The sequence below is a fragment of the Sturnira hondurensis genome, unplaced genomic scaffold, assembly GCF_014824575.4.
Source record: "Sturnira hondurensis isolate 20B ecotype Veracruz unplaced genomic scaffold, ASM1482457v3 Scaffold0010128, whole genome shotgun sequence".
Classification (NCBI taxonomy): Eukaryota; Metazoa; Chordata; class Mammalia; order Chiroptera; family Phyllostomidae; genus Sturnira; species Sturnira hondurensis.
Genome location: NW_028082759.1, coordinates 9,302,197 through 9,316,552, shown reverse-complemented (window position 1 = coordinate 9,316,552; position 14,356 = coordinate 9,302,197). Strand labels below are relative to the sequence as shown.

General features: G+C 42.7%; 1 protein-coding gene across 2 annotated transcripts; it reads left to right on the top strand.

Moving 5' to 3' along the window:
- Positions 1-1,975: 1,975 nt before the first annotated feature.
- TLR2 (toll like receptor 2) lies at positions 1,976-13,486 on the top strand. 2 transcript variants are annotated; one of them, XM_037058364.1, is made up of 3 exons: positions 1,976-2,154; positions 7,769-7,971; positions 10,446-13,486. In XM_037058364.1, exons 2-3 carry the CDS (start codon positions 7,946-7,948, stop codon positions 12,814-12,816), a joined length of 2,397 nt encoding a protein of 798 aa, XP_036914259.1. In that variant the 5' UTR covers positions 1,976-2,154; positions 7,769-7,945; the 3' UTR covers positions 12,817-13,486. The 2 variants fall into 2 exon arrangements, with proteins under 2 accessions (XP_036914259.1, XP_036914260.1); XM_037058365.1 differs by lacking the exon at positions 7,769-7,971 and having other exon boundaries at positions 1,977-2,154.
- The last annotated feature ends 870 nt before the right edge of the window (positions 13,487-14,356 follow it).

The following is a 14,356-nucleotide window of genomic DNA, read 5'->3' as shown; positions in this document are numbered from 1 at the left end:
GGTTGGTGCTGTCAGTCTTTAATGTTAGCCATTCAAGTGAGCCATTCTAGAGTAGGGCCATCTCAGTGTGGGGGTTCTCCCTGTTTTGTTAAGATGTAATTGACATATAACACTATGTTCATTTAAGGTGTAATGATTTAAAATATGTATATATTATAATACCCCAATGATTTAATATCTATCACCTCACATAGTTACAACATTTTTTTGTGATGAGAACTTTTCAGATCTACTCTCTCAGCAACTGGCAAATATCCAACAATGTTGTTAATTAGCTACATCACCATGGTTTCCATTACATTCCCAGAATTGTTGAACTTCTAATTTGGAGTTTGTAACTTTTTCCCCCATATGAAACTGTCAGTCTGGCTCTGAGAGGGTTTGATTGATCTTTCAGGTTTCCAAAATGTTCGTAAATGAGAAAAACTGCTTTTCATACAAACTGAACTTGAACTGATGGTGTTATTATATCAGAACTATTTACACCACGTGTTTAAAACTATACGTGAAAATGCTTTGAAGACATTAAAAGCTGAACTGTCCCCAAGTAGAACACGAGAACATGCTTATAATTTTGCTGAGTGTAGAATAATAACCTGCATGACCCTTGCAGGTAGATGCACAATTTCAACCTGGCTTTGCCAGAATACTCTAGTAGACTTTGGGATCACAAAGCAATAACAATGACAATTACAATGACACCAAAGTCAATCTATACAGTTCAACTAGAGAAAGAAGAGAGGTTTTAGTTTTAGGGGGGAAAGCTGGAAGGAAGTTTTCTCAAGTACACGTGAGGCCGAGAGGTGGAGAATTTGAACTCAGAAGAAGAAAGCCTTTTCAGGCAGCTGAGAGCATGGAGGGCCAAGGATGGAGAGAAATATCCACATATTCAGAAAGTCGTGTGGAAAATCAGACTCCATTCTCTCCAGTTCACATTCACACCTACTGATTAAGTTTGCCTGATGTTTGAACCTGTAATGAGAATTGGGGATGTGGGTTAGGGGAAGAGAAAGAACCCGGATTCAGGGTAAAATTCTGGTTTCACATCTCAGTTCCCCGTGTGCCAAAGAGGAGCAAGAATGCTCCTTCAGCCTCCAATGCCAACTTGTGAAGATGAAATGTACTTTATTCATATTAAGGCAGTTTAATTTTTTTAAAGGTACTGGTTTATTTTCCTTATAAAGCATTCCTCTCTGCCTGAGACAAACTAGTTTCTGTGGCAATGAAGAAAGCCAGTCTAGGACTGTTTTTGCAATTACCTTGAGAAACAGGGATGGAATGGAGCAAGGGAAGAATGGAACGGCTCAGGTTTCAAATCTCCGGGGCCTATGGCTCCCCCCATCTCTACCGTGAGACTGGGGATGGGATGCAGGTGCTGGAGACAGTGCGGCTCCAGGGACGGTCACCGGGCGCGGGGTAGGGAAAAAAAAAACCACCCAAAACCCAAACACCAAACCTGGGACTGTCCTTACCTGCTCCCCAGGCAAAATCTTGCTGTATTGATCCGGGGAGCGTAGACTTGAGTGTGCAAGTGGACCCTCGAGACCATAGTAAGTGCTGCAAAAGCGGGGAAGAATGAGAAATGGGATTCACAAGCCTAAATTCCGGCTCCCAAGGATGAAAAATGGAGAAGTGGAGTTTAAAGATGGTGTGTTTCAGGGTAATGTGAGGCTTGGATGCCTGAGGCTTCAAGAAAATTCTGGTTGAGTAATCAGCCTTTTCTTGGGTTGCGAAATCTGCCCCAGTGCTTTGGAAAAATCCCACGAAGGGGCTTCTAGCATGTCGGCTATTTTTCCTGCCCCGCGACCCCCAGGCAGCCTCCAGCGCTCTCCTCTGACCTCGGTCCGCGCCAGCTGGAGGTCGGGGCAGGACCCAAGCTCACCGACCCGGCGTTTCCCGCTGGTCAGGACTGAGGTCGCGGTCGTGGTCACGGTCACCTGACTGAGCCAGCCGGGAAGGGCGGGCGCAGCGGGCCGGGCACAGTCTCCAGGCGCTGGTGCAGAGGTGCGCACGCCTCCCACGCTGGGCGGGCCTGGCGGCTCCGCGGCCCTGGGAGCCCGGGGACGCCCCACCGCGCGCACTTTCCCCTCACTCTCCTCCTGGGGCCGGCGGGGCCGGTCACGAGGGACCTGGTGGCAGCTCCGTGTCCCCCGGGTACGTCGGGTCGTTCTGGTGGGTGCCGCGCAGGGGCGGACGGGAGACGTGGGCCCCAGACGGGCGCCGGGGGAATGGGTCTCCTGCTTCTCACCCGGGACCCCGGCCCGGAGGCTCAGTTCTGGGACGAGGGGTCGCGGGGTGCGGCGGCCCGCGGGGACCTCAACGCCCTCGGCCCCACTCTGCACGGCTCCGCACCGTGGACAGGCGAAGTCCGGGCGGAGGTCCGCCCTCGGGAGAGGCAGGGGCCACTCGGAAAGGGACCGGGGCACAGCAGAGGGTCCGGCGAGCGCCCTTCCGTGTCTTGGAGGCACCTGGGGGTCGCCGCGGGGAGCCTGCTCTGGCTCCAGGCTGCGGGCAGCCCGTCCCCCGGGGGCCGAGGTGGGCGGAGACCCCGGCCCTGGGCTGGGACTTCCCGGTTCCCCAAGGGCTGCTCTCGGGCCAGCGGCTTCTGTGTGCCCTCCCCTCGGTCTCGGCACCGGTAACTCAGGGCGGGTCGGGAGCTGGACCTCGGAAAAGCTTTCGAGGTTGCACCTGTGCGTCCTGCTGGGGGTGTGTCTGCGCGTGCTGGTTACCGCAGGGGCCAAACTTGTCAAGGTTGGATTTTAGTCACAGGGGCTTAGAAGTAGGGAAGGTTCGGGATCCTCAATCCTTAACCCGAGCCTGGCCTCTGCTTGGGCATGGTTCTCCAGCTCGCCCTCTCGCACCCGTCTTTATTTCCTTCAATCCTTAGACTGTCTGAGTTATGTCAGATAGGATGACATCTAATCAGTTATGTTTAGAACAGAACATAGAGCATTAAGCAGACGACTTTTTAAAATCAGAATGCTTTGACGCTCTCCTTTCAACTTCTTCAACTTCTGCAGAGAACTTGTGTTTGGAACTTAAGTGCAAGCCAGGATAGTGTTTTTTCCTGTGGGGGGTGAGGGTGGGGGGAGAGGGAGATAGAGGGAGAGAGACGGGGGTGGATTGAGCGAGAGAGACAGAGAGAGAGAGAGAGAAAATGAATATGAATTTAAATCTGAGATGGCACAAGTCTTGCAGAAGGTATTATCTGCACTTTACTAATTCAGATCTGTACCAGAAAGCATCTGGTAGGTAGGGTGCCTGACTTGAAAGTAGACACCAAAAAAAAAGGGGGGGGGGATGGCAAACATGGTGACTATTTGAAAATGACTTACTCAGTAATATTTTAAGTTGCTTCCTGTTTTAAGCACAGAACATTTGCATCTTTACACTAGTTATAGTGTCAGAATTTGATGGCGTGTTTTGGAAGTTTCTAAGCTATCAGTTAATCTTTTGCATTTTTTAAAAGAATTGGGCTTGGCTAGTTAAATATCTTGTTTTGATCAAACCTGAGTGAGCATGATTTATTGTATATGGCATCTTGGGTGTGATTTCCTCATGGAGATCTTTTAATAAATGTAAGTTGTATTTACTTCTTCCAAGTAGTAGGCTTGTTTGTAAAAAAAAAAAAATTCCCTACCATGTCACTTAAAATTTCCATTATTTTTTCCTCATACTGAAAAGCCACATCTGAATTTCTGAGGGCATAATTGGTAGGTTCAAAATAGATGGGGGGGTGTGAAGACTAGTATAGGAAATGGAGAAGCCAAAGAACCTCATGCACAACCCATCCACATGAACTAAGGGGGGCACTGCTGGAGAGAAGTGGGGTACTGGGTGGTGGGGGGCAAGGGGGAAAATTTGGGGCAACTGTAATAGCTTAATCAGTAAGATATCCTTAAAAAAAGATAAAGATGAAGTCAAGAGTGCATTGTTGAAATAACATTCAAGTTTTCTTCTTGCAGCCTGTTCTTACCAAGTTCATGTTTCATGTTGCTAAAGAACATATGTTTCAGGGTACTTCTTTCAGTGAGAGTTTAGGCATAAAAATCCTCTTTTAATTTTTGAATGTCCTAAAACATCTATCTCAACTTTGCTCTTGAGTGATCATTTAGATGGGTATAGATGTCTAGGCCAGTAATTTTCAACTGCTGTGCCACAAGAATTCTTAAAACATGTAGTACCTATTTAGTCAGAGACACTGACCTCTTTCCCTTAGATTGCCAAATAAAAAAAATGAAAACAGCCAAAACAACACTAGCTGTCATATGCAAATGAATCAAAATTGTACCTATTTTTTGGTTAGAATGGCAGTGTATATTTGTGTGTGTGTGTATTTGATGTGCTGCAGAATGTTAGGAATTAGTTTACATGTGCCATGACATGAAAAGGTTAAAAATTGCTAATATAGATGGACAAGTATGTTTTCTCAGCCCTTTGGAAATATTCCATCATTTTCGGGCCAGGTGAGAACTAACTAACTAACTTTCTTTCTTTCTTTCTTTCTTTTTCTTTTTCTTTTTCTTTTTCTTTCTTTTGCTTTGGATTCAATATACATTTGTAATCTGACATTTTCTTCAGTTCTGAAATCTTTTTAATTATTGTGTCTTTTAACATTTGGACCCGCAGCAGCATATATGGCCAGCATGGGGTTCTGGTTTCCTGCAGGAGATTTCTAGTAGGCTGGTTTCCAGCCAGGTTGGGGCTCTGGGTCAGAGGGCAGAGATTTTTTAGTTTCCTGTTCACATAAGATGCAGCCTTTTTTCTCTGCATGGCTTTATGGAGAGTTCACTTTCAGTTCTGTGCTCTGCACTGGGCCACGAGTTTCTTCTCCACTCCTGCTTCACCAAGACATTACAGCCCTAACCCTAATGGGAGTATCTGGTTGTGGTTTCACCGTGGGCCACAGGGTTTCGCTTCCTGCCTATCCTGGATCAGCAGATGTCTGCAGCGTAACTCACCTCTAATACTAGGCTGTTTTCTCAGACTTCCATCCTCTGCTGGGTCTTGGATGAATAATTCGTCACTGCCCTGTCTGCTTCCTGAGTTCTTCAAGCAGGTGGTTTTCATACTTTGTCCAGATGCCCATCCCTCGTTTGGATATAACTCCATGCAATCCAACCTGAGCCATCCCCTTCCCCTTCCCCAGTGTCTCCCACAGAGGGTTTCTCTGTCCCAAGGCTGCAACGTATTGAGGAAGTAACTCCCATCATAAGTGCCACGTTGTTTACGGCAGCTTTAGCATCGTCAGTAATTATTATCGTTGAAAACCCCCCGTGCTATGGGTACCATATATTATTTGTATGAAACAGTGCAAAATCTATGTTCTTATAAAGTTTACATTTTAAGGTGAAAATACCAGGAAAAAAATAGATGTATTTGACCTTAAATCTTAGCCAAAAACTAGTATATATTTCTGGAGCTCTGTATTACAAAGTGGAACACATCAAATAATTTTGGTTGCCCAATACAGTTATACTAAGTGGATTTTTTTCAATAATGGATTAACCAGAATGACAATAGAATAAATATAGTACCAAACAGCAATGACCATCTCATCTTAATTCTGCTGATTTTAGAGGTAGGTACAGTACTAGCTCAATAGTCTTTAGGGGTTAGTTTCCATGGTCTCCTGTTTCTACTCTCCTCATACTTGTTATCTTTTTTCCTTTATCACCTGGTTGCTTTTGTATTATGCACTGAACGTTGTATCTGAGAAACTGTAGACAGGCCTTTGAGGTCTAGGGTGATGCTCTCTCCTCCTACAGGAGCATCCCCTTTGCTCCGGCAGGTACCCATGAGCACTAGCGTTCCAGAAATCAGGTTACTCTGTTTTCGGAGATTAGGACCGTCTGAGCCATCCAGATGGGTCCAAGCTGTGCTGCAGTCTCCGTGAGGGTTTGTCTTCTCTAGTTCAGCTCCGCTGGTCTCATCTGGGACTGTGCCAGGCCTTAACCTTTAACTTCCTGTCCTTCAAGGCCTGTGCTGCGGCCGATCAGACTATGTTTGCTGTCTTCGAGGTGTTAAAAGACAAGGTTGAAAGTTTGGGGAGAGAATTGGAAACTATAAAAAAGTAACAAAGAACAAGTGAGAAAGAACCAAATACAAATTATGAAGATGCAAATGGCAGTAAGCAAATAAGTTAAAAGCAGTGGATGGATTTGACAGTAGTTAAACATGGCTGAAGAAGGAATAATTAAGGAGGAAGCATCTCAGAAGAAAATACCTAGACTGAAACTTGAGAAAGTGACCTGGAGGATACAGCTAAATCAATGAATGCGTAGATGAAAATTTAGTGCCTTAACTAGGTGTATTAGAAGTAAAGAGTGGCTGAAAGTTAATGAGCAAATATGTACCTCAAGAAACAAGAATCAGAAGTGTAAAATCTAGAAAAAAGCAGAAGGAAGGAAACAGTAATATCAAAATAGAAATGAATGAAATAGAAAAATAGAGGATCCATAAGATGAGAAATTGGTTTCTTTTAGAATGCCAGTAGAACGGTAAACCTCTTGCAAGATAATTCAAACAAGCAAGCACAAATAACTCATCCAAGGACTAATATAGGGCAATTTACTATGTAGGCCCTGCAGACATTAAAATGATGAGAGGATATTATAAGTAACTGTGTTGATAACTTTAAAAAAAAGATAAATTTCTTGAAAAACACAATTTACCAAAACTGAAAGAAGAAAAAGAACATTGGAATAATTGCATACCTGTTAAATGGGTCAACTTAATGTGTTTCACAAAAACAAGATAAATGAACAAACCGTAACGACAAAAATTGCAGGCTCTGAATGTAGCATTAATGAATTTGGCTCAAGAAAAGAAAATTGACAGGACAAGTTAGCTTCTCAATGGGGGTGCAGGCATTCTAAACAAAATATTAGTAAATGAAATCCAACAACATACAAAAAATAATATATCTAGACAAATTGGGGTTTATTCTAAAAATGCAAAATTGTCTTAACACTAAAATTGATTCATGCAATCAGTGTTTATTAACAGGGTAAAGGAGTTATTATCTCAATAGATACAGGAAGAAAAAGAGATTTGATAAATTCAACACTCAGTAATCAAGAAAATTAAATGAAAGTATAAAGATTGGGCCCTGGTTGGTATGGCTCAGTGGATTGGGCACCAGCCTGCATACCAAAGGGTTGCTAGTTCGATTCCCATTCGGGGCACATGCTTTGGTTGTGGGCCAGTTCAGGTGAGGTTCCCAGTAGCGGGCATGCAAGAGGCAACCACACATTATTGCCCTCTCTCCCTCTATTCCCCTCTTTCTAAAATAAATAAACAAAATATTTTTTAAAAAGTGTAAGGATTGGAAAAAAGAACTAGGATCATTATATCTGGATGATATGATTGTATATTTAGAAATTTTTAAAAAATCTACAAACTGTGGAATTACTAAGTTCATCAAGGTTGTTCAATGCAAGATAAATATATAAAATTTAACTAAATTTATACATATGATATGTATAAATCCATATGTGTATGTCACATTTAAATACATAATACCTTTTTCAAAACTCACAAGTATCAAATGCTTAGGAATATATATCACAAAATATGCCCAAGACCTCTATGCAGAAAACTATAAAATATTATTGTGATAAATTAAAGAAATCTTAAATAAGTGGAAAGATATGCCATGTTCAAGGATTGGGAGATATAAGATTGTAATGATGTCAGCAATTCCCAAATTGATCTACAGATTCATGGCATTGTCAATTAAAATAAACAGGTTTTGCTTTTGAAACAGATAAGCTGATTCTGCAGTTTAGAAGAATATGCCAAGGACCCAGACTAACCAAGACTCACTTGAAGAGGATAAGGTGCAAGGACTTACCCTCCTGAATATTAAAATATATTTAACATAATGTGTTACCGGTACAAGGCCAAAGATCAGAACAGAGCACACTGAAACAGACCCGCCCCCATGAGAACATGTGACTGTTGGCAAAGGTAATATTGTTGATTGTTTTCCCAGAATGATCTTTTTAAAAATGGCGCTGGCTCAATTGGAAAAAAAAATTAATTCTCTTTGCTTCCTCAGATATGAATCCCAGGTATACTGTAGGCCTTAAAGTGAAAGACAAAACAGTAAGGATTTTAGGAAATAAGGAATATCTTTGTGATAATAAAGAATTGTTAAACACGTTATAAAAGTCACTATTAAAAAACAATAGAAAATTTAAGTACATGCATTTATGCAAAGATTCCACTAAGAAAGTGAAAAGGCAAACCACAGAGTGGAAGAAGATATTTTTAATACATCTATCTTCCATCTCCAGAGTATATAAAGAGCCCCTATAACTTAATAATTGTAATAATAACAGCCCTGTGCCATATAACATTTCAGTTGGACCACATGATAGGCCAGAGATGGACCACATGTACGATGGTAGTCCCATAAGGTTATGATGGAGCTGAAAAATTCCTATCACCTAGTGACTTGGTAGCCGTTGTGATGTCATAGCGCAAGACATTACTCCTGTGTTTGTGGTGATGGCGGTGTAAACAAACCTACCACACTGACAGTCATATAGAAGTACGGCACACACAATTATTTGTAGTGCATAATTTAGTGATGACAGTGATGATAACAAATGACTATGTTCCTGGTTTATGTATTCATATTTACTGTACTATGCTTTTTATTGTTATTTTAGGGTGCATGCTTTCAATTTATATTTAAAGAGTTTGCTGTGAAACAGTATACACTGTTATCCTAGCAGCAGCCTCATACATTTTGTGTTTACCCGTCTCTGGATTACATCATTTTCTCTTATGGGTGATGTGGTCTCTGTTGTTCTGTACAGTAACATGCTGTACAGACTTGCACCCTGGGAGCAGCAGGCTACCCGTGCATAGGGTGCATAGTGGGCTCCTGTAAGTGCACTCTGCCATGTTAGCACAATGACGAAATTGCCTGGGGGAGATTATGAAATTATAGTTGATCTATACTATAAAATGCTGTGATTCATTGGGAAAAATCAGAAATGTATTTATATACTGATATAGATGTCGAGATTTTTTAAAGATGAGATGCAAATTCAGAGTAAATATGCATGGTATGACCCCAGTTATCTAAAAAAGATAAGAGGGAATGGAAAACAGACATTGGTGCAGCTAAAAAAAAAATCTGGCTGCAACAGCAATTGCATTCCCAGACCAAGTATGTATTTTTTAAAAAGATTTTATTTACTTATTTTTTTAGACATGGGGAAGGGAGGGAGAAAGAGAGGGAGAGAAACATCAGTGTGCAGTTGCCTCTCATGTGACCCCTACTGAAGACATGGCCCACAACTCAGGCATGTGCCCTGACTGGGAATCGAACTGGCGACCCTTTGTTTTGCAGGCTGGTGCTCAATCTACTGAGCGGCACCAGTTAGGGTCCAAATATGTATTAATGTTAGTCATCTTTAAATTTTCTGTGCCTATAAGTTATATAGCCTAGACCGTTATAATCTTTCAGATTCTATGGGAACCTAGGAAGGTGGGAAATTGATTTTAACCTTGAAAAGTTTTGTTCTTGGAGTTAATTTTTTAAAAATGTACAGTTAATCCAGTGATCAAACACAGACAGAGGAGCGCAGACACGCGGAATGAGAAAGCTGAATAAGAGCTCAAGGAGGACTGGGCAGAGAGAAAGTGTCGGCTTCATGGGTGGAAACTGTGCAGACAGCTTTCTTCCCCCCACGTTCATCCGAACCGCCCATCCAGAGGCAAGCACTGCTTTCTGTCTTCATTCTCTGCAGGAAGAGAAAGGTCTCATGATCTGATTGTCCCACAGCGCAGCACATCACTTTGTTCTTACTGGCATTCCCAGCATCCTTCCTGCCTGCTAGGAGCAGCTGCCAGACAGCATGACCTTTTCTCTTTTGATCAACCAGCATGAATTCCTGGAGCTGTGTTCTGTGAATAGTTGTCCAGCAGGAGCTGTTGTTTGGCTCCAAGGTCTCTAACTCACAGGGGACCGCAGGCAGGAAAGAGGCACCCTTAAATATAAGAAGGCTTGAAGTGAAGGAACAGGTGATTATAAACTGGCATGGTCAAGTTTAGCCCTTTTTCTTAGGCTGCTTGCTTGTTCATCCTTCCATTCATTCATTTACTCGTTCTTTCAACCCATGTTGATTGAGCCCCGCTCTGTATTCCCAGGCGGTATTGCGCTTTTAAGTCAGTGCACAGTGGCAGTCTATTTCTGTGAGTGCTGCTGAATGTGTGAGGGAATTCATTCATTTATCCTTACATTAATTAATTAATTATTAAAATGAATTCATCTTCATTCATTCATTCCGGTTGCCTCTCGGTTATTTCCTGGTAGCTCTGGTGTGCGTGTGCGTGTGCGCATGACACTTTACAAAATGTTTCTCGAGACCTGGAATCGCAATATGACGTCAAACACAACCACTCACTTGAGCCTCTTTTATTTGTAGGCTGAATCACGGGAGGATGTCACGTGTTTTGTGGACAGCGTGGGTCTTGGGGGCCATAATCAGCCCGTCCAAGGAAGCGACCCTGGGTCAGGCTTCTTCTCTGACTTGTGACCCCACTGGTGTCTGTGATGGCCACTCCAGACTTTTAAGCTCCATCCCCTCAGGCCTCAAAGCCACTGTGAAAAGCCTTGACCTGTCCAACAACATGATCACCTACGTCAGCACCAGTGACCTGCGGATGTGTGTGAACCTCAAGGCTTTGAGGCTGGGGTCCAACAACATTAATACCATAGAGGAAGATGCCTTTTGCTCCCTGGGGAATCTGGAACATTTGGACTTATCCTGCAATCACTTATCTAGTTTATCGGCCTCCTGGTTCAAGCCCCTCACTTCCTTGAAATTTTTAAACTTACTGGGAAATCCTTATAAAACACTTGGGAAAACACCTCTTTTTTCTCATCTCACCAATCTGCGAATCTTGAGAGTAGGAAATGCTGACAACTTCACTGAAATTCAGGAAAAGGATTTCGTGGGGCTCACTTTTCTGGAGGAACTGGAGATCGACGCTTCCAATCTCCAGCGGTATGGGCCCCGGAGTCTGAAGTTCACTCCGAAGGTCAGCCATCTGGTCCTTCACATGAAGCTGCCTGTTTTTCTGCTGGAGATGTTCATGGACCTTTTAAGTTCATTGGAACATTTGGAACTGATAGACACTCGCTTGAACACTTTCCGTTTTTCAAAAGTACCCATCAATGAAACCAAGACATTTATTAAAAAGTTTACATTCAGAAATGTGGAAATCACCGATGTTAGTTTTCAAGAAGTTGTGAAACTCTTATATTATGTTTCTGGAGTGTTAGATGTGGAGTTTGATAACTGTATCTATAGAGGAGTTGGTAATTTTGATATCTCTACTCCAGACACAGTCAAAGGTCTAAGTAATGTAGAGGCATTAACAATACGAAGGTTGCATATTCCAGAGTTTTACTTATTTTATGATCTGAGTAATATATATGCATTTATAGGAAACGTGAAAAGAATTACTATAGAAAATAGCAAGGTTTTTCTGGTTCCTTGTTCACTTTCACAACACTTAAAGTCATTGGAATATTTGGATCTCAATGAGAATTTACTGGTTGAAAACTTGTTGAGAAACTCAGCCTGTGAGAATGCCTGGCCATCCCTGCAAACCTTAATTTTAAGGCAAAACCATTTGACATCATTGGAAGAAACTGGAGAAATTTTGCTTAATCTGAAAAATCTGACTATCCTTGATATCAGTAAGAATAATTTCCATCCTATACCTCAAACGTGTCGGTGGCCAGAAAAGATGAAATACTTGAACTTATCCAGCACAAGAATACACAGTTTAACTGACTGCATTCCTCAGACCCTGGAAATTTTAGATATTAGCAATAACAACCTCAATTCATTTTCTTTGACCATGCCACAACTCAAAGAACTTTATATTTCTGGAAATAAGTTGAAGACTCTTCCAGATGCCTCCTTCTTACCCATGTTACTAGTCATGAGGATCAGCAGAAATACGATAAATACTTTTTCCAAGGAACAACTGGATTCTTTTCAAAACCTGAAGGCTCTGGAAGCTGGTGGCAACAATTTCATTTGCTCCTGTGAGTTCTTGTCCTTCACTCGGGAGCAGCAGGCACTGGCCCAGCTCACTGACTGGCCTGAAAATTACCTGTGTGATTCTCCATCCCACGTGCGGGGCCAGCGGGTTCAGGACACCCATCTCTCGGTTTCTGAGTGCCACAGGGTGGCTCTGGTGTCTGCCGTGTGCTGTGTCCTTTTCCTGTTAATCCTGCTCATGGGGGCCCTGTGCCACCATTTCCATGGACTGTGGTATATGAGGATGATGTGGGCCTGGCTCCAGGCCAAGAGGAAACCCAGGAGAGCTCCCCAGAGGGACATCTGTTATGATGCCTTTGTGTCTTACAGCGAGCAGGATTCGCACTGGGTGGAGAACCTAATGGTCCAGCAGCTGGAGCACTTCGACCCTCCCTTTCAGTTGTGTCTTCACAAGCGGGACTTTATCCCCGGCAAATGGATTATTGACAATATCATCGACTCCATCGAGAAGAGCCACAAAACCATCTTTGTGCTTTCCGAAAACTTTGTGAAGAGCGAATGGTGCAAGTACGAGCTGGACTTCTCCCATTTCCGTCTCTTCGATGAGAACAACGATGCCACCATTCTCATTCTGCTGGAGCCCATCGAGAAGAAGGCCATTCCCCAGCGTTTCTGTAAGCTGCGGAGGATAATGAACACCAAGACCTACCTGGAGTGGCCCACGGATGAGACTCAGCAGGAAGGGTTTTGGTTAAATTTGAGAGCAGCAATCAAGTCCTAGGTTCCTTCGAGAAAGGCCACTCTCGGTCTGGGGGTGGTCTTTCTATCACTAGTTATAACCGAGTCCATTCTGACACAAGTATATGTAAGCCACATGGGGACTTGCTAACTAAAGATACTAAAACTCTTCAATTTTTATCTAGAGTGCTATTGTATACCAAGTGCTACCAGACTGAAATAAAAATGGTTTTGTTTTTTCTTTATCATAGGAGACAATCATGATCTACAGCCATTTTTGACATCTGAATTATCTTTAGCAAATGGTTTTGTTCATTAGGAAATGCACAGATGAACAGAACTTTTCATGTGGACGTGCAAGTCATCTTGGCCCCTAGCAGACTCATCCGTGTCTGCTGAGGGCATCGGCCGTCCCCCCTGGCTGTCTCCTCTGTGCGGCTGCTCTTGTGACCAAAAGGGCAAAATTGGGGTCACTCAGCCCCAGTATTGCTGCTCCTAGAAAATGTTGTGTGTCCCCATCAAACTTTACGGGATACAAAATGCCTAAAAAAGGGTGTGTTTTCATGTGAAACGACCCTGTCTGTCTGGGTGTTTGATAGGCTTCATCAGCCATAATTGCTTGAATGAGGATAACCAACATGAGATACAGTAAATTATGTTTTTCAATGAAAAATCAAAGTAATAAAGTAAATAAAATACTCAGTTCAGAAGAATTTGAAAGAAGCCTTCCATATTCCTGACTCATTTTCTTCCATCCCTGAACTATGCGAAGATCTAGTTTGTATTACCCTGGCTCTCAGTTCCTCCCTTCTAGTCTGTCGCCCCTGCGTTGTGGTGCTTTCTTCTTTGAAAAGTCTTGACTCTGATTCTAAAAGGGCCTTCCTCTTTTTCTTCTGAAAAATAGTCCCCAGGAGCTCAATAAATTTTTAAACAAGTATAAACCTAGACATCCCTCACAAATATGAAAATATTTGATACACAATAATTTAAAAGATAGACAATACTTCCATGTTAATTTTTCTAATCTAAATGTAACACTACATGAAATTTAATGCAACTAATGCTATTTACGAACTTGGTGTGATTTTCTTCTTGAGCTGGGAACCACATGTGAAAGGAAGTGAACTTCCTCTGACCTTCCTCAGTTCTCGGCCGGAACTGGGTTTGTGTGGTTGGTCGGGCTCCAGAGCCAAGAAAGTCCTGGGTTAGTAGGTATGTATCGTTGGGCAAGTTACTTAACCTGACTCAAAATATTTTCCTGTCCTTAAAATAGGGATAATGATATTAAAATCGTGGGGTATGATGCAGACATTAATGTACGGTAATGTAACTATATCCCTGAACACATGCCCCTGGGTCGCTGTTCCCTTTGGAGGGGTGAGGGGGGCAAGCCCATGGGAACAGGAACCACAGGGTGCTTGCCTGGGGTGACAGCGACCCTGTGGTAGCTGTTACTAGTTTCCAGGAAGTAAATCATCTCTTTATGTATTATTACTTGCAAATGGATATTTTTCTGTAATGGGTATAAGGGATCCTGTTGTTTGCAGAAAAATATCCCAAAGAAGTAAGTTCATTAAGTGCAT